Raw genomic sequence first — 20,055 nt, forward strand, 5'->3', positions numbered from 1 at the left:
CCAAAAATAACAGAATGGAAAATTAATACCTTTCAATACCAATGCTGAAAAGTCATTCTTACAGGGTTGTTACGGACGGCGCGGATCGCGCGGATGGCGCGTATCGCGCGGATCTGGCGCGGATTTGCTGGCTAATTTTGCTCAGGCGCGGATTTCACGCGGATAGCAATTTTGATAAACAAAATAATTGAGAACGATAGAATTTCTCTCAAATTACAAATGAAAATATTATTAGGAATTAAATAAATTCAATCTTTTTCGTTGAGTGCGAAAACATCTATTTCTAAGAAGTTGTTAATAAAGAATATTATTTTCTAAAAATTATTGATTGTTTTTTTCGTAATACGAAACATTGAAATATTCTTCAAGGAGCGATTTTTTTAATGTATTGAAATTTGTTATATAAATTTAACATAACATTACAACTCATTATTTTTAAAACATCTGCTTAACAATTCAAATAAATACCAATTTTATTAAAATCAAAATAACAAAATTCGAAAAATTACAGAATATTAAAAATTTGAAGCTATGAAACTTTTTAGATTTTCTATGTTTTTTCAATATAAAAATCTAAATTTCAAAATTTTTGGTTTATTGAAAATAATAAAAATTCTGTTGCCACTCTGATTCAAGTAGAATTGATTCTACTCCCGAATACCGCAACATGACGAAATCCACTTAGAAATCTGCTAAAATCTCCGTCTAAAAGCGAAATGTAATGTTAAAATTAAAAAAAATAGAAATCTGGAATTCAACAATTTGAAATTTCAGAATTTACATATTCAAATAATAAAAAAAAATAGAATTCATAATTTGAAATTGTCAAAACTTACAGACTCAAAAAACGTAAAAAAGTACGAATTATGAAATTGAAAAATCACGAAAATATTATAATTGATTTTTTCGTTAATTTTTAATTTTTTAAGAAAGTTCTTAAGTTATCAAATTATTAAATTATTAAATTATTAAATTATTAAATTATTAAATTATTAAATTATTAAATTATTAAATTATTAAATTATTAAATTATTAAATTATTAAATTATTAAATTATTAAATTATTAAATTATTAAATTATTAAATTATTAAATTATTAAATTATTAAATTATTAAATTATTAAATTATTAAATTATTAAATTATTAAATTATTAAATTATTAAATTATTAAATTATTAAATTATTAAATTATTAAATTATTAAATTATTAAATTATTAAATTATTAAATTATTAAATTATTAAATTATTAAATTATTAAATTATTAAATTATTAAATTATTAAATTATTAAATTATTAAATTTTTAAATTATTAAATTATTAAATTATTAAATTATTAAATTATTAAATTATTAAATTATTAAATTATTAAATTATTAAATTATTAAATTATTAAATTATTAAATTATTAAATTATTAAATTATTAAAATATTAAATTATTAAATTATTAAATTATTAAATTATTAAATTATTAAATTATTAAATTATTAAATTATTAAATTATTAAATTATTAAATTATTAAATTATTAAATTATTAAATTATTAAATTATTAAATAATTAAATTATTAAATTATTAAATTATTAAATTATTAAATTATTAAATTATTAAATTATTAAATTATTAAATTATTAAATTATTAAATTATTAAATTATTAAATTATTAAATTATTAAATTATTAAATTATTAAATTATTAAATTAATAAATTATTAAATTATTAAATTATTAAATTATTAAATTATTAAATTATTAAATTATTAAATTATTAAATTATTAAATTATTAAATTATTAAATTATTAAATTATTAAATTATTAAATTATTAAATTATTAAATTATTAAATTATTAAATTATTAAATTATTAAATTATTAAATTATTAAATTATTAAATTATTAAATTATTAAATTATTAAATTATTAAATTATTAAATTATTAAATTATTAAATTATTAAATTATTAAATTATTAAATTATTAAATTATTAAATTATTAAATTATTAAATTATTAAATTATTAAATTATTAAATTATTAAATTATTAAATTATTAAATTATTAAATTATTAAATTATTAAATTATTAAATTATTAAATTATTAAATTATTAAATTATTAAATTATTAAATTATTAAATTATTAAATTATTAAATTATTAAATTATAAAATTATAAAATTATTAAATTATTAAATTATTAAATTATTAAATTATTAAATTATTAAATTATTTAATTATTAAATTATTAAATTATTAAATTATTAAATTATTAAAGTATTAAATTATTAAATTATTAAATTATTAAATTATTTTTTTTGTTTTGCCATTTTCTTAGTTTGAATCATTTTCGGAGTCATATTCTAGTTTAGAGAAATTTAGAGAAGAAATAATAGAAATTTCGTGTTTCGATTTTCCAGAGTAAAATTTTGGCTAGAATTATCAAGTACAAAATCCCTAGATTTTATAATTTGGTGATTTATTTTATGGTTTTAATTTTTTTTTATTTTTGAATTTAAATATTTTTCCTGATTTTGTTTTTAAAGCAATGATATTTAAAAAGTTGCAAAAAAGCTCATATTGTTTCAGAAATGGCAAAAAAGGTTCCATTTGGTACAGGTCCAGTGAATCCATAACAGATCAACGGTACTGATCCAAATGCCTTCTGTATTATTCTTTTTTCGTTTAAAATTTCATTCATTATGTTACTCTCTTCTAAGTTTTTCGCGGTTTTTTATATGGCGCGGATTGGGTTTTAGGGTCGGCGCGGATCTGGCGCGGATTTTTTCTCGACTTTTCCGTAACAACCCTGTTCTTTTATTTGTTTAACGGTGAATTTACATAACACATTCGAAAAGGGGTTTCTTTTGGCATGCATCCTATCCTTTTACAGAGCACGTGTCACAAGATAGCACACAAGCAATGATATTAAGGCATTTGGGCGTAGTTTCTTTCTTTAACTAAACATAAAATCGTGTTTAACAGCATATTGAATGTTTAATTTAAAATTATCACACTTTTTTTTATCATTCGCTGAAAATAGCTACCTCCATCGTTCGATCCTCAACTGACTCCGAAATCGTTTTTTTAATGCTATAGCAATTCCAGTCTGGCTTCAATCTTTGAGATACCTTGCAGCAGTATGTGTTGCGAGTTAGGTAGTGTTGTTAGTAAGTTCATCACGATGCCGGAATCTTTGGTCGAAACTAAGATATCTATTTGTGTAACCTCAAAGTTTTTTTTTCTTCTCTGTTTGATAGGTTTTATAGCACGATAAAAAATATTTAATTATTCAAAATCTATTAAGAATACACTGTCCATTCTTCCACCCAAATTTGTTTAATGCATTTTACGTTCAGTACTCTTATGCTTCTTTATATAAATTTTGTTTTTGCTAGTATCTTTAAAGATTTATGTACAGGAGGAAGAATGATTATCATTCGTGACGCTTTACGGTCGTTACAGCGCTTCTACGGCATCCTCCGTTGCGAGTGGGGCAATGTTTTCGCAGGCCGCTTGCTCAATCTCGGCCAGCGGAGTCGTCATCACGACCGAATACCGGATCTTCTTGGTTTTGAAGTAACTGTACGAGTTGTCGAACAGGACGGAATCTGCGAAAGAATAAAAAAAAGTTAGTGATTTGAATGAAACGGTTATCAAATTCAAACGCAAGCAACTCACAGTGGCATCCCGGCTGGCAGGGGATAAATCCGGACTCGTCAATCTGGTGGGATGCTACTCGCCGCAGGGGGACCTCCTCGTTGCTTTCCATGGTCTTTTTGTTGGTGCACTTGATGCCGAACCGAATGTCGTGCTCGAACGTGCGGAATTCCCACCTGGAAGTAGATAGAGACTATTAGGTAAAACAGATAGCTTTCTAAACGTTCAAAAGTAGCCTCAAGTGATTGTTTCCCACCCACCGCTGCACTTGATGATTAATCTGTGACCGGCGGTTGTTAGCATTTAGTCAAACCCTGAACCTTGACTTTCCCAGCACACCGAGTCAGTCTTGTCTCATAAGCTCTGATTGATTTATGGCGCCATTAGCCCCACACCTCACCACACAAACTTACTTCAAGAAACATCCCGCATCCTCGCAATCGAAAGCCAACTTCAACTTCCCACCCTTCTTGATCTCGGTTTCGTTGAACGGCACGTTGTTGTTGAAGCTGTCCTCCTTCGAGGTGTACAGCTCTTTCGGGACCTTTCCGCCGTATTTGACCTTCGTTTCACATTTGGGATTTCCGTCGTCATCGGTTTGGGTGCCACCAAAGTGGGCCGGCAGCTGCGACGGGTCGCACCGTTCCAGAATCGGCGGAAGCCACTTGGACTGGTCCGATTTGTAGATCTTGATCTTGGTGATGGTGTACTCGCCGAGGAAATTTTTAACCATGTTGTACGCAAACGCAAACACCTTTGGCGCATTTATGATGTAGCAGCACTTGAGAATCTCCGGATAATTCGCTTCGTACATCTTGATCAGCGAAATGACCACCTCGGAAGCCGGTCGCCACACGTACTGCTTCAGGTTAAAGTTCTCCATGTCGAAGATCACCACGACCTGTCGACAGGCCGGATTACCCGTCTTCTGGCTCTGCTCGAAGGCCAGCTTCATGTAACGCTCGAGGGCCTGCATCGTCATGCGGACAATGTCCGCCCGTGAAACCGTGTGCAGCAGGCCCCAGATGTCGAACCCGGCGAACGGAATGATGATGATCGGCGAACCGTCCCGGTCGAATCCGGGCGTCCCGTGCGGCGTCAGGTCCTTCAGCACCTGGGGCGTTGGCCACTGGTCGATTTCGTCGGCGTTCCAGCGCTCGCGGAACTTCATCGAGTCGCGCAGCATCTTCTCGGCGGCCTCCGGGTTCCACGAGCGGGCTGTTGTTGAAGATGGGTGTGGGAAAAGATAGACAGATCATTAGTTAAGTGATTCGAGTGTGCACGCAACGGGCCAAGGGCTGCCAAGCCGGTGTGACTAATTGGAGTGGTGTGAATGAGAACATTTTTCCCCAGTGGCACAATAGAATCAGTGTTGGTATTATCGAGCTCTCGCGAGAAAATTTTCTCTCTCTCGAGTTCTCGCCGCGAGTCTCGAGCTGCCGAGAGAAACTCACCAATTGCCCGTGCTCTCCTCCGCTCGCGAACGGGCTTTCTCGCGAGCCAGAATTGCCCGTTCGCGAGAAGTTGAACGTTTTAGAAACGAACAAAAAAACAACACAGCGATTGAAGTTACACCTCTATACCATCGCCTGGTTCGTATTCATAAGCCTGATAAACAAATTGCTAGCTTGGGGCAAACGGCTAGCACGAGGCGCTCGCGAGCGCTCGCGGCGAGAGCGAGAACGCGAACGAAAATGCGAGCGCGAGCGAGAAGAGAAATGTACTACAAGTTCTCTCCCTCGTTCGCGAGCGAGAAATGCTTTCCTTCTTCTCGCTCGAATTCCAACAATGAATAGAATAATCACTTTGCAAGTGATTTCGTGTAAATTGATAGCAGCGTTTAACATTACTGCTTTGGTTGAACTCAAAAACGGTGCACTTTTTCAAAGAATGTCAGAAGATTTTTTCGATTGCAAATTTTCAAATAAATTGCAAATAATAACTCGGTCAAATAATGTTTGCCCTTGCTAAGCTTCACCTTAAAAGATGGGATTTTATGTTTCCTAAAACATATTAAAAACATAGTTTTTTCTGGATAATTAACTTTAAAGTGACAAAAAGTTAATTTCTATTTTTTTTCACAATGATTTTGTATAACATACAACTTTACTGAAGACACCAAATCAATCAAAAAATTTCTTCGCGAGATACAGATTTTTGAATATTTACTGGCAATTTTTGTATGAACAGCTGTCAAGTTTGTCTGGAGAACTGTATGGACGAACCGACAAAAATGTCTTCTTTGGTCACAGTAAAACAGTTTCAATTTCTGTGAATTTTGACATGTCTTGAGAGCAATTCCATGTCAAATAGGGAATCGTTTGTACCCGACCCTCTCCGATTTCAATGAAACTTTGTAGACATGTTATCCTAGGCCTATAAAAGCCATTTTTGTGTATATGGAGCCAGTTACACTCGATAATGACATTTGAGAAGGGCGTAAGTGTTTTAAATATTTTTGTGTTTCGTAATTTAAATATTGCTGTATCTCGAAGCCGTTGCATCGTATCAAAAAGTGGTCAAAGACAAACTTGTAGGAAATTTGACGGGCTTTCCGAAAAAAATACACTGAAAGAAAAAAGCACTGCACTTTTATGAGATTTTTTATTTTTAAGTTTAAAAGTCAAATTTGAAGGTGAGCCCACGATTTTTTTTCGTTCAAAATTTTTGTGAAAATAGCCTAAGATGTTACAAAAAGACTCACGAAAAATGCAGGATGGAGCAACTCACCTAAAAAAAATACAAAAATCATTTACTGAAACTGTTTTTTTCAAAAGTGCTCTAAACGTCAAAATTTTCAAAAACCGAACACGAGAGTCGATTTTCCAGATAATTTTTCATAAAAGTCTCCATATTCACCATTGTCCTAAGTCCAATCCTTGTAAAGTTACAGCGGTTCTAAAAATAAAAATGTTGAAAAAATAAGTTTTTTGATGGTTTTTGGCAAAAACGAAACACAAAAATATTTAAAACACTTACGCCCTTCTCAAATGTCATTATCGAGTGTAACTGGCTCCATATACACAAAAATGGCTTTTATAGGCCTAGGATAACATGTCTACAAAGTATCATTGAGATTGGAGAGGGTCGAGAAAAAAGTACCTAAAAAGTTCCTGTTTTGGGCTGGAATTGCTCTTGAAACAATAAAATGTTTTGTTTTATATTTCTCAGTTATTTGTTTTTTTTTTTTTGACACAAGCAGATTTTTTTGCTGGTTGTGTGAGATTTTTGTACACTTTTTAACAAGATTTTTTTTTGAAAAATAATTGGAAATTGAAAATTTTTCTTTTAAATATTTTTTAAGATTGTTTGAATTCTTCACATTTTTTAGAATAATCTGTCTTATGCCGCAGATCATTATAAATTTTATTTAATATTTGTACATATTTTATAATTGTATTTTTTTATGTTATTACCACGAAAAGGAGCCTAGAATAGTGGCTTTTTTTTGTTCAAGGAAAATTGATCAAATAAACAAACAATCAATCAAAATCAAACCTGCGTTGTCTGTAAGTTTTTATTTTAAATTAAAATAAAACGTTTTCAAATATCTACTAACGTTTAAGTGTAAATTAAATTTGTCATGAAAATTGTAATCTTGTTGCAAACCTAAAAAAAATAATTATGTTTGTGCATTGATACCAGTAAGTCAAAAATAAGGGGGGGAATGAAGTTCTTGCAAATCAGTCAAGGGGGGAATGGAACGCATAAGGTTGAGAAACACTGCAGTAAAAGTTCCTACAAATTTTCAGGGTCAACATAAACATAAATAAAACGTTAACATTTGCTGTTGTTCAAGCAATCGAAAGATCGCGTGAAAAGCTTCCAAATAAATAAATAAATTAAAATGCCAATAATAGAGTTCAATTCTGGTTCTTCCACAATTGTTTAAACATTGAATGATCTCTAAGCTGTCTGTAATTATGTCATAAGTAGAGGTGGGCAAAAAGAGAGCAAGCCGTTCAAAGAGCCGGTTCACTGAAACGAGCGAAAGAACCGTGGCTCACAAAAAAGAACCGGTCGTAAAGAACCGTTTCAAGATGGCATGATTTTTGTTATAAATATTATTTATTGAGTTTAAAAAAAAAAGTAGTATTAAATTTGTTTTTGAGAGTTGAAAAAGCAATTTCAAATATGCGTTTTAAAATTAATCCCAAAAGTAAATGATTTTTTTAAACAACATGAAAAAAAAACTTTTCACTGTACACAACATTAAAATTACCGGAAGACAAATTTGAGCATTTCAAATTGCATAATTTTTAAAATATTTCCAAAAATCTGCTGAATAGTTAACAGATTTTAGAAAAAAATAATCCTTTTGTCCGATTAAAGTTTAGCGTTTATATACTTTATCGATTAAATCAAAATGTAGAAAAGAGTTCACAGAATATTTTCTCCAAATAAAATATCAGCAACGTAATTTTTAAATTGATAGCAATTCTTTTTCCAGCATCCTAGATTTTTAGGTTCGAATAGAAATCTTGACACGAAATTGAGCGGCTCCTAAAAAGAGCGGTTTTGCCGACCTCTAGAAGCAAAGTTTAGAACTGTTTTATGCAGTTTTTTTGTGTGAAGACCTTTTGCATCATTTGTTAGTTGGAATTGATAGCTGACCAAAACTTTTTATAAACATTCCTTGTTTTTGAAAACCCAAAAACTCAAAAACACAAAAACAGCAAAAAAATTTTTTTGTTGATCGCACTTAAAAAAAAATCTGGTTATGTTTTATAGCTCCAAAAAGAATATAAAGACTTTTCAAGAAGACTTGTGTAGAAGATCAGAAAATTTTACTGAATCTTTTCAAATTTTCTGAAATAATCTTGTTTTTCTTCCATTCAATTCAATTGACAAAAAAATACTTTGAACAAGTTTTTTTTTGAAAAAATCTCAAGGAAAAATCGCACTTGAATCGCGTCTAGACTACGGCTGTTAAAACGAAACTATTGGCACTACGCCCCCCGGGGCATGGCCTTCCTCTAACGTGGGATTTCTGCTCCAGCGCCTCTGACGAGACAGGAGAAACCGGGACCGACGTTTTACTTCACCATCCGATAGAAGCTCAGTGGATAAGGCGGGAATCGAACCCGCGTCTCATAGCATCATCGGCTGTTAAAACATGGATCTCAAATAAAGGTATTTTCAACAAAACATAGTTCGTCAAGGAAAATAGACGTTCCATTTTAGTCTCATGATGATGATTTCTGGGGAATGGTATAATTATTTTTTCCAAAGTAGAAAAAAAACAACTGTGAAGCCAAGGTGAAAGCTGATCAGTACCCTACAATTGACTGATCCTTGAACTAAAACAGTTCTTTATTTGATCAGCTGCTTTTTTCAATTCGTTACTTTAGCATTCTTCATTGACGCAATTGATAAATTGTTTACCAAAAGAAAATGAACCTTGAAAGAAAAAAAAAACAACGAAAACAACAACAGTTGAACAAACAAATGTGAAATAAATCTTTATTGCAAAACAGTTGTATTGACGTTTTTAAGAGCAGGTATTATTGCTATTTTGTCAAACAGAAGTCAAAATTTCGGTTTAGATAATATCTGAAATTTGCGGATATTTTCTCATAAACATCTCCCTTCCATTGGGGGTTGTTACGTTGTAAATTGATTAGGGTACTAATATCGCTTACGACTATCGCTCTTACCTCGCAGCCACCGCAGCAAGTAGTAATCATCGTGTTCTGGCTTCAGCACGTCGGCGACCTGTCTGCGGAACTGTAATTGTGAAATGAGAGGGAAGAAGAAAATTGATTTACTGGGAAGTATGATTAATTGCACGTGAGTTCTTTTATTCTCATTGAAGAGTCACTGGAGTTTTTTTATCGGAAGTATTCAATTGTTAAAATTAAACAGCAATTCAAAAATATTTTTTTTTTCCATGAAATCATTCGCATACTCTCAAGTGAGTCTGCAAAGGTACCTGTGTGTAGTGAGATGAGATTTGTTTAATTGCACAAATATCGCATCTTCTAAGCACCTGCCGCCTGTTACTTAGTAGAACTCAGAAGAACTTTGACAAATATCTCGCTTAGAACGCTGCAGCTGTCAATCAGCGCATCATCTCTCTAAGTATACAGTATAACGCTCATTCCCATGTATCTCCGTCACACTGCGTCCGCTGGTCATTAGTATCGCAAAGGGGGTGTGGGACAATTCTCCAGTGATTTCGGATAAGAGCTGATTCCGGTGGTAATGCTGCCTTGAGGCGGCCAAGTTCGCGGTTAGGGTTAATTTGTTTTACAGCGCCCTCCTACAAGTGTCTAGTGTCAAGCCCGTAATTAATGTTCGATTAGCCCTCTATTACTGTCGTTTTGTAATTGCATGTCATGGGGGTCTTTCGACAGTGCGCATTTGCAGCCCATTGGGTACGTCGTGTGACGTTTACAGTATACAGGATAGGGCTTAACCGCTTCTAAATGGCAAAGTTAAGGACTGCGGTGACGAAGAGCTCTTGAACCGCTTTAAAAGGGTTCAACAGTAATATTTCCATTTAACCGTATATTCGAGGGAGTATACAGATTACCTCATCTTAGTTCTAAACAAATCTAAGAATAGGTAGAGTTCTCATATAAAGGTTGTAATCTAGCTGAACTGTCGCTGCGTGTGCGAATGATTCAGCGTGATTTAACGTTGATCAGGTGAAATTGTGATTATCTTTTCATTGTTATTAATACTTTATAGCCGACTATAAAAATATAAAATTAAAAAATACTTCTACGACTTTTACTTGGTGCGACCAAATGCAGCTTAAAATAAAATAGAAAGAAAAACTAATTTCAAATTTCAAACAATTGTCTTGCAATTGTCAGGTTAACAATTTAGAACTTTTGAAAAACAAGCTTTTCTTTAGATTCATTATTCGAAGCAAAATCTAAAAAGCAATCAAAAAGTATATATTACTTGGAAAATTCTTATGTAGAGTGGGTTTCCTATGCACCTAGAACCTTTTGAAAATTACGTTAGATATACTGAAAAGCGCATCATTTCACTTCAGAATCAAATTTTCGAATAAAGAAAACATATTCGTCGCATTTTAATAATACTTTTTATTTTTCTCTAGCTAGAAAACGTACCTGAAAGGACTTCCACAACTCTATTAGAAACGATTTTTTTTCGATTTTTTTATTTTTCCCGTGTTCAGGAGGTCATTTTGTGCAACTTTTGTTCTACGAAATACTTTAATTCTCTTGTTTTATGTTTTTCTTGTTTCATTATTAGTATTTTAGTTTGCATTTATCTTGTTTAGTTTTTGCATGTTTTCACTGTCACTTTTTCAATTTTTTGATTGTTTTTCACATTTTTTGCTATAAAATGGCACCATTATCATTTAAACCGTGGCATTGTCACATAAAACAAGTAAAACTTCCAACCTATAAATTTTCATAAAATTAAAGAGTTCTTCTTTCTAACGCTTTTAAAAATCAAAAATTGGTTGAAAAATGGATTTTTTGCCGATTTTGTAAATCGAAGCCCGTTTAAAGGCGGGGTTGGGTTGTAGAGGGTTAATAATGAAAAAAGCATTCCCATTCCCCAACAAAAATAACTTTTAAAAAGCTAAAAAATTTCAAAGTTTCGGAATTAGTTTTTCGAACAACTTGTAAGAGGCCATCCATAAACCACGTGATTAATCGAAAATAGGAACATTTAATTTTAAATAAAAAAACAGCGAACAACATACCTATATGAAAATGTTAAACTAAATTCATTCAGTAATTTTTTTTTTTCGAAATGTGAGTGTGGGTAAATTACTAAGCTTGATTTCCATTTATCGGAAAAACTTTAATATCAGATAAAATCCATATGATTTTCGTCCCGAATGAAAAAAAAAAAAAAAAAATGGAAAAAAAATCTTTTTTAACGTCAATTTGGAACTGAAAATTCTAAATCAATTGAGAGTAGTTTCGAGGTACCTAAGCTCGACATAAAAATTATCGTGATTCGACTATTCGAAGTGAATTTTTTCCTAGGCTTTTGGATAATCGAGTCTAGACTGTAATAAAATTGCCAATAAAAACATTATTACAAATATTTGTTTTATAACAATTGTCCCTTGAAATATTTCGCATAAAATGAATTGTTAAAAATATGGTGTCTATTAAACTGTATGGCGTCTATTAAACCATTCCCATGGGTTTCTGACAGTTGGATAAATCAACAATAACAGTCAAAATTTATACCCGAGCAGACGGAAATAACTTTTGAATAACATTTTTTGATATTAGAAAATACCAGGCCAATAACATTTTATGTTATTTATAGCAAGAATTGTTATTCGTCGTTATTGGTTTTTTGTTATTGGTTTGTTATTGTAATAACAGACTAATAACATTTTCAGTTATTCTTCGAACAAATCTTTGTTATTATTTTTTGTTATTTTAACAACTAATCCGATCATCCCAATAACAGTTGGCGGTATTCTTCCATAACAAAAAACTTTATTCCTAAGTTGTTTTGGCTTTCAACCAATATCAACCCAATAACAAAGTTTGTTGTGATAACATAAACTGTTATTGATCTCTTAAGCAAAAATGGATTTTGTAAGAATATTCCATAAAAGTTTTTGTTATTTTAACAGTATCTGTTATTGAAATGGCATGAATTTAGTTATTACCGTCTGTTCGGATAAAACCAAAAAAAAAACCAGTAATCATCTCAAATACTAACTTTGATGAAAAAAATAGTAAAATGAGGAATAAAATTGAAAAATTTAACCCATCTTTAAAATTTCCAGGTAAAACTTAGTTACAGAAACAATATGGTTTTTGGCAATTCGACGGTAACATTTCAAAAGGCATCATGTACATTTTGACACTTTCTGGGTTATTGCATATTCTGAAAGTACTCCTAATAAGCTACCTCTTCACCAAAAATGAGCAAAAGTTACTTCAGTAAAGTCTGTTAAATCATGATTTTAAATAAAGTAACATAAACAAAATCTCTGCCATCAGCAGTCCCTGTTTATATAGGCCTGTCAACCTGTCAAACAAAAGACTACATGAACCTCGTGACGAAATAAAAGCAACATGAACAAAGCGCCATGTACATTCGGCAAAGAAACACGAATCATAACAAAGCGTCCCCCTCAATGACAGCAGGGTGATATAGACGTTGGTGATTTCAAAAGAAGTTATGTTTGTTTTTTTCTCAAATAAAATTACGGAAATAATGTTTTATTGAATTTGGATGATCAAGTATCAATAAAAGCAACGTTTTTCATCGTTTGTTATCATTAGAATATCTTATGTTGCTATTATATTAAAATGGGAATTGAAAATGGATGCTCAACATTCAAATGCGTTTTTCTCAAAACGCATGGTTTGTACATGATGCTTTTTGAAATGTTGGCGTCGAATTTTAAAATGAAGATTAAAATTAAATGTTAAGTTAAGCTTTCAGTTACACATTCAGTTAAATACTGATTGTTTTTTCTCTGAATCGAAATAATAAGTCCCTTCTTTTTTGAAGTATTTTTCAAAAATTTAGTAAAAAATTGATTGATTTTGTTTTTTTTTTAATTTTGATTCGCAATCATTTTTAAGGTACGAAATGCCTATTACTTGAGGTTCTAGTAAAAAGTCGGGGAATTTGAAAATGGGATTTGAGTCGTCCCTCTGTAATATGACTACCAAAAGTACATTTTTTTCTTTAAAATTAGTTTTTCTAAGTGTCCTCGACGGTCAAATCAACCACACTTATGCGATCCGGAAATCTTTCTGTCGAAAGGGTCAAATATGATCGATAGGTCCAACATTTAAATTTATCTCAAAAACACCTAAAATTCAACGTTATCTACTTTGGATCGTTTTGAAGGTATTTTTAAACTAAATAGCGCACGATTTAATTTTTATAAATTAACAATTTAAATTTCAAAAAGAACAAGAAAAACAGCATTCTGACACGAGTCTAAGAGGGCTTACACCACCATACCCGGGACCCTAAAAAAGCAATCAAAGTCTGATAAACTATACTTTCCCATAATTTCACTGCCGGCTATGCACAAGCCTGAAATGTAGGAAAGTATATGAGCAAAGTTACATTAGAATAAAAAAAAATCAATAAGTATGGTTTATAATAATTTAGGAAAAAAAACTAATGTTTAATTTTAAGTTAATTTTCAGTTTATGAGAATCTAATTCAATTGCTCCGAGTTGCTTAAACTTTTATTTAATACAATATAACCGGATCCATCAGACTTATTACGGAACAAACATGCAACCCGAAGCGCTAAAATCTGCAATCGATGCCACGAACAATTCCTATACACTGTAGTTATTATTATTCCAACTGATGCAATAAGCTGCAAATCGTGAAACACCAGGTGCATGCAGAGACTACCGATTGGAGTCGTCGTCCACCGTTACACCGTCCGTGCACCTGGGAAGATCAGCCGGTCAGCCAGCCAGCGATTATTGGGGAGAAACATGGGCAAGTGGTTGAAGGTGAACAACTTTTTTGTTGTTGTTTCGATTTCTCAGTGGGTTATACAAAACACTTTCGATTGCAAGTGAAAGATATTATAACAGCAGCAAAAAAAAGTAAATCAAGGAAAACGGTTATTGAGCAAGCAACTTTTTAATTCGAAGGGGAGTTTTTTGAAAGTAACATTTTTTTTTGAATAATGAGACAGTCTTTTCACATGATAAAAATACAACCCGGGCAGACGGTAATAAAACAAAATTCATGCCATTTCAATAACAAATGCTGTTAAAATAACAAAAAGTGTTATGGAATCTTCTTGAAAAATCCATTTTTGCATAAGAGTTTAATAACAGTTTATGTTATCATAACAAAATTTGTTATTGGTCTGATACAACTTTGGAATATTTTTTTTTGTTATGGAAGAATACCTTCAACTGTTATTGGGATGATCGGATTAGTTGTTAAAATAACAAAACACAATAAAAAACATTTGTTCGAAGAAATACTAAAAATGTTATTAGTCTGTTATTACAATAACAATCCAATAACAAAAAAAAATCATAACGCCGAATAACAAATCTTGTTATAAATAACATAAAATGTTATTGGCCTAGTATTTTCAAATATCAAAAAATGTTATTCCCAAGCTATTTCCGTCTGCTCGGGAAGGCAAAGGTAACATTATGCTACAGTAACTGTTGGCAGTATATGATTCAAGTGATCTTCACACTTGATACCGGTTTGAACTCAAGTGCATCTAATCCACGTGGTCGTAAACATTTTCGAAAAACTGGTTTGTTGTAGTTCCATACTGCTCAATTGAATCTATCCAACACATAATCGTAGGTTGTTTTGGTACATAAGAGTCATGGACAGTAACTTCGGCGTGATTTACGTGAAGCATAAAAGCAGTTTTATTTGTTTGTCAAAATAACGACCGTCTATCATCTTTCTCTCTCTCTATTCGATGGCATTGCACTTCAATGCAAATACGGCAAGTACCTCTTTACCCACTGACTGATTAACGGTGGTGACTGCGGCGAACACCATATTTTTTGCCATTGAAGGATTTGAGAAACCAGTTTCGTTTTTTGCCAAGCGATTTCTTGTCGCAAAAGAGATTTACAGCCGTATGTTGGCCATGATCGCATGTTTGGCGAATTTACAAAAAACATAAAAAAATGAATTATTTAGTATTATACAATTCAATTTTAAAATTCAAATGGGACATTTATGCCATCATGACCGGCAAAGAATGCTGCTGGACGCTGCTGTTCCATGCAGAATTTCAATTACCAAGGTTGAACGTTGTTTGTTTGAATAATTGCAACCACCACCAAAGTGTTGTGCCTAAACGGCAAACTAGAACTTGTGGGTTTACCCTAGCCATTCTAGAACGAGGACATCGGCTTGGGATTACACCCAAGCTCCGGTTTGAAAGGTTAACGATTCGTTGGGTGTAAATATCAGAAGGTAGAGATTGAGTTTCGTTATCAAGTTGCAGGTTTTCAATGTTTACAATTTTTTTATTATTTTTATATAATGATTTCTGTGAAATACTGATTTTAGTAATTCTCAAGTTACGTCATTCGTGGATGGAGCCTAAAAAACTTCATCATTCAACAAACAGACATAAACCCCTGTGGTCTAAACAAATTAAACCATTTATCAGATCTATTATGGTATGAATTGAAAAAATGCAAACTGAACATTAACACTCTCACTTTACAGTCTGTTAATAACCCGAGCCGAGTGGACCTACGGAACGCTGACCATTCACGTAAATTGGTCCCGCAAACAATAATGAAATTCACACTTTCACAAAACCGAACGTATACCCTTTCTTCGGGCAACTTTGTAACAATCTCCCTTCATTTGTTTTCACTGTGGACAAAAAGGGTTCGTCGCGTTGCGGAAATGAAATCTTTTGAAAAATCACTACACCTAAGTGATTGATCATCTTTTGCGGTTATGTGTTATTGCACTGTTCAACCCGAGCAGACGGAAATAACTTGGGAAGGTCAGTTTTTGATATTGTGAGAAGATCGAAATATGTTATTGGGATGATCGGATTAGTTGTTAAAATAACAAAAATCAATAACAAAGATTTGTTCGAAGAATAACTTAAACTGTTATTATGTTGTTATTGCAATAACAAGCCAATAACACAGAAGGAATCATGAAGGAATAACAAGATTTGTTATTTTGTGCGAAGAGGTGGAGCAGCATAATAACAAAAAATGTTATTGAACTGGTATGTCTCCATAACAAAAAAAGTTATTGTTTTTGTTTATTTGTAATTTGCAAATAAACCTGCAGTTGCCATAACTCCTCTGTAGTAGTCAGGGCTGCAGATTCGGGTACCTCCAAGCGACTTTGAATCCATACTTTGAAGACAACTCCGACTCTGGATGCAGGATATGACGTCAACGACGACTTCAGCTCTCCAAAAATACCCGACTTCACAGATTCCGACTCCAAGTAAAAGTTGCTGAAAATTTGCTGAATCCGATGCAGTCTCCGAGGTCTCACTCCAGCTCGAACTTCAACGTCAGCTCCGACTTCCTGGCTCTGTGAAAATAATAACAGTTTTTGTTATTCACACTTCAAAAATTCTCAATAAATAAATCGATTCCGTTAGGGAATATAACAAAATTTAAAAAAAAATTAACTCTCAAAAGTTAATTTTATCGGATTAATTTTAGCTTGAAACCCCGTTTCATGGTGAAATAAATGACCCCGATGTAATTGGTCAAAGTTATTTCATAGTTCTAGCCAATTTTAGTAAAATCCCTTAGGGGATATATCAAATAATTTAAAAAATCAACTTTCAAAATTTCAACTTTTTAGAATAATTTTAGCTTAAGGACCCCATTTCATGGCCAAAATAATGATCCCGATGAAATTGGTCAAAATTATCTCATAGTTCTAGCCAATTTTAGTAAAATCCCTTAGGGGGTATATCGAATAATTAAAATATCAACCTTCAAAATTTCAACTTTTTAGAATAATTTTAGCTTAAGGACCCCATTGTATGGCCAAAATAATGACCCCGACGAAATTTTTCAAAATTATCCCATAGTTCTAACCATTTTAAACGTAGTCCTTTAGGGGGTATATCAAATAATCAAAAAAATCAACTTTCAAAATTTCAACTTTTTAGAATAATTTTAGCTCCCAGATCCCATAGACCCCATAGACCCCATTTCATCGCCAAAATAATGACCCTGATTAAATTAGACAAAATTATCCCAAAGATCTAAACATATTTAACAAAAGAAAAAATAATAACAGATTGTGTTATGGACACTTAGAAACTTTTCCATTTGTGCGATTTATTGTAATTTTATTTCTAAGTCAGTATACCGAACGAATAACAAATTTTGTTATTAGGAGGGTTTTTGAAATGTATAACTTTTCCACTTATTAGCGTGTTATTAAATATTTTGAATATAATATCGCTTTAATACCAAATTCTGTTATTTTATCAGAAACTGTTATTATTTTTTCTTCTTGAAGTTAAACTTCAGGATAAAATAATAACACTTTTTGTTATTTTAACAGGATTTGTTATTGAAATATTATTAATTTTGTTATTACCGTCTGCCCGGGAAGTGAGAAACACTCAAGCAGTTGTCTCTTTTGAGTATGGAATGTGGCACAACGGAAAGAGCCAACTAACTTGCAAAACGTAAACAAACTTAAAAAGTGAACCAGAAGGGTAAGGTTGAGCAACCTAATATCGACGTAAAATGTTTATTTTTGATATCAACAAACAATAAAATTTCTAGTATTTCTTGATAAAAAGTAGTTTTTTTATAACTAGAATGACTTTAACCATACTTACTAGTACACTCATACCCCGATGGTTTGACACCAGCTGTTGTCAAACGAACTTTTTAGTCTGACATCCTTTTTACACGGAATTCACACACACTACGAAACGTTTGTTTTGATAGTGCGCGTAAGCACCGTGTAAAAAGTGACAGTTCATCATTTTTTAGTTTGACCAGCCAAAGTGTCAAACGAAAAAGTGACCAACCACCGCGGGTAGAGAGTACACATTCTAGCTAAACCTGTTTTCCGAACCTTATGTTAATTTTTCGATTTGGAACAACAGTCACGCGTGCCGGCGATGATGCAATGTTGCTGTTACAATGCCACTAAAAATCGCAAAAAAAACTTGTTTTCGTTTAGGGTGACAACGACAAACATGGTCAAAATCGGGTAGCCTTGGGCAACTTTCAGAAAACAGAAAGGTCTCGAAAAAAGGTTCTATTTAGTGCACATTTGCTTGAATAAAAAGGGGCTGTTTTAGTGCTTGTTTTAAAACACTATCGAACTGGCTTAATCGAATCAAATGCGGGGTCTGTTTTTATTACCAGTCGTTGAATGTGCTTTACTCACGAACTTCGAACGGGTGCCGGAAATGAATAAATGTATTTGATTAAATGTGTATCGATATACAATCGAGGGAATCCGCGGAGTGAAGGGAGGCCTTTCCTCCGTTTTTGCGTGTTAATTATTTTTTCAACCTGTTTAATAATAAAATGACAGGAAAAAATAGGGAAGGAATAAGTATGTAGAACAAACTTTCAAGGCTGAGCTGATGAGCAACGTGATGAACGTCACGGTTTTATTTAAAATTTCAATATTATGTTCCGGGTCATAAATCAAAGCAGCCCATGGAATTAATTGGCATAAAGCAACTTAAAAAATGTCAATAATGAACTATTCCAAAATTTTACAAATTTCAGTTAGCCATGAGATTACAAAAATCTCATCGCCAGTTTGTCATGTTCAACTGTAGGAAAAAGGAAGCTAAAACTCCGCCAAAACAACCCTGCCTAAACCAGTTTGGTAGGACACTTACATAACCTCCCTTTGGCCAGAGAACCCTTGCCTCATTTCAAACACAACTTCACGCAGAAAAATAAGGCATATTTGAATCAACAAAACATTTTGTTGATTTGAAAATCTAGATTTTTGTTGAATCAACGCTAAACGTCAAAGCAACTTTTTCAAAACAACAAATGATTTTTGTGGAATTGAGAAAATCAAGGTTTGTTTCAACGCAAAATCGGCGTTGATTATATTCAACAAAAATTTTGTTGAAACAAACCTCGTACAGGCTGATTCTACAAAACATTTTTCTGCGTGTTGTTTATAGTCGAGTTGGCCATGACTTTGAACGTTCCACCGCGTGGTTTCGCACGTCAAGCGTGTGCAGACTAGATTTTGGACATTATTTCTCATACAGAGGTCGTCGTCTTAAGCAGGTTTTTTGTTTGTGTGGCTAAGATTAATCATAACCTAAACACACCATGCACAAAAAACACACACAGTTGAGCTGAGCACGCGCGCTTCCCTCCAGGGACAAACGGGGCCCGGTACCGCGAAGAAACCGTGCCGGTATGCGGTTTAGGCGGAAAATTAAACTTGATTTAATCTTAAAATACTGTAAATGATGGTAGGTTCTACGAAGTTAGTCATTCTATTCAGTTGAAAAATGTACCTAATTGTTTAAAACAGACAAACAGATACAAAAATTACACATTTCATAGAGGTTTAAATTATGACGGTAATTTTTAAATGTAAATATATAGAGGAGAAAATCAACTCGTGACAAAATTTTGAGGCTAGGAATTTTGACAGGTATGATTTTCATAAAGTACTCCCACAGAAAACTGGGGAAAATGTAGCTGTCGAACTAGGCCAAACTGTTAAAGTCACTCACAAAATGAACTTTGATTGATTTGAGTTCATTTCTGACGTCACGATTTTCCTGTCTATTGTCCTGTCACTCGAGAATTTTCGAATTGTTTGGCCCTTATTAAAATGGCCAGGCCTACTGCGTTACATTAACCGCAGTGATGATTCTGTGAACAGTACACAGCTCACATAATCTAGAGGGGAGGAAGGATGCGTGGACATACCATGAAAAGACGAAAATTTGTTGGTTTTTTTTTCAA

The 20,055-nt window shown here is 32.5% G+C and overlaps 2 protein-coding genes across 2 annotated transcripts in view; one reads left to right on the forward strand and one right to left on the reverse strand.

Moving 5' to 3' along the window:
* The window catches only part of LOC120424836 (cytochrome P450 4c21-like), a 112,175-nt gene that overhangs the window by 8,279 nt on the left and 83,841 nt on the right, over positions 1-20,055 (forward strand). The window lies entirely within an intron of this gene.
* Positions 3,376-20,055, reverse strand: part of LOC120424831 (SEC14-like protein 2) — a 28,794-nt gene continuing 12,114 nt past the window's right edge. Inside the window, exons 2-5 of the mRNA XM_039589059.2 lie at positions 9,310-9,379; positions 4,066-4,870; positions 3,674-3,828; positions 3,376-3,603 (exon numbers count right to left, since the gene is read on the reverse strand). Coding sequence (XP_039444993.1) covers positions 3,452-3,603; positions 3,674-3,828; positions 4,066-4,870; positions 9,310-9,379 — 1,182 coding nt within the window. The 3' untranslated portion in view covers positions 3,376-3,451. The remainder of the gene's footprint in view (positions 3,604-3,673; positions 3,829-4,065; positions 4,871-9,309; positions 9,380-20,055) is intronic.

The sequence above is a fragment of the Culex pipiens genome, chromosome 3 (assembly GCF_016801865.2).
Source record: "Culex pipiens pallens isolate TS chromosome 3, TS_CPP_V2, whole genome shotgun sequence".
Classification (NCBI taxonomy): Eukaryota; Metazoa; Arthropoda; class Insecta; order Diptera; family Culicidae; genus Culex; species Culex pipiens.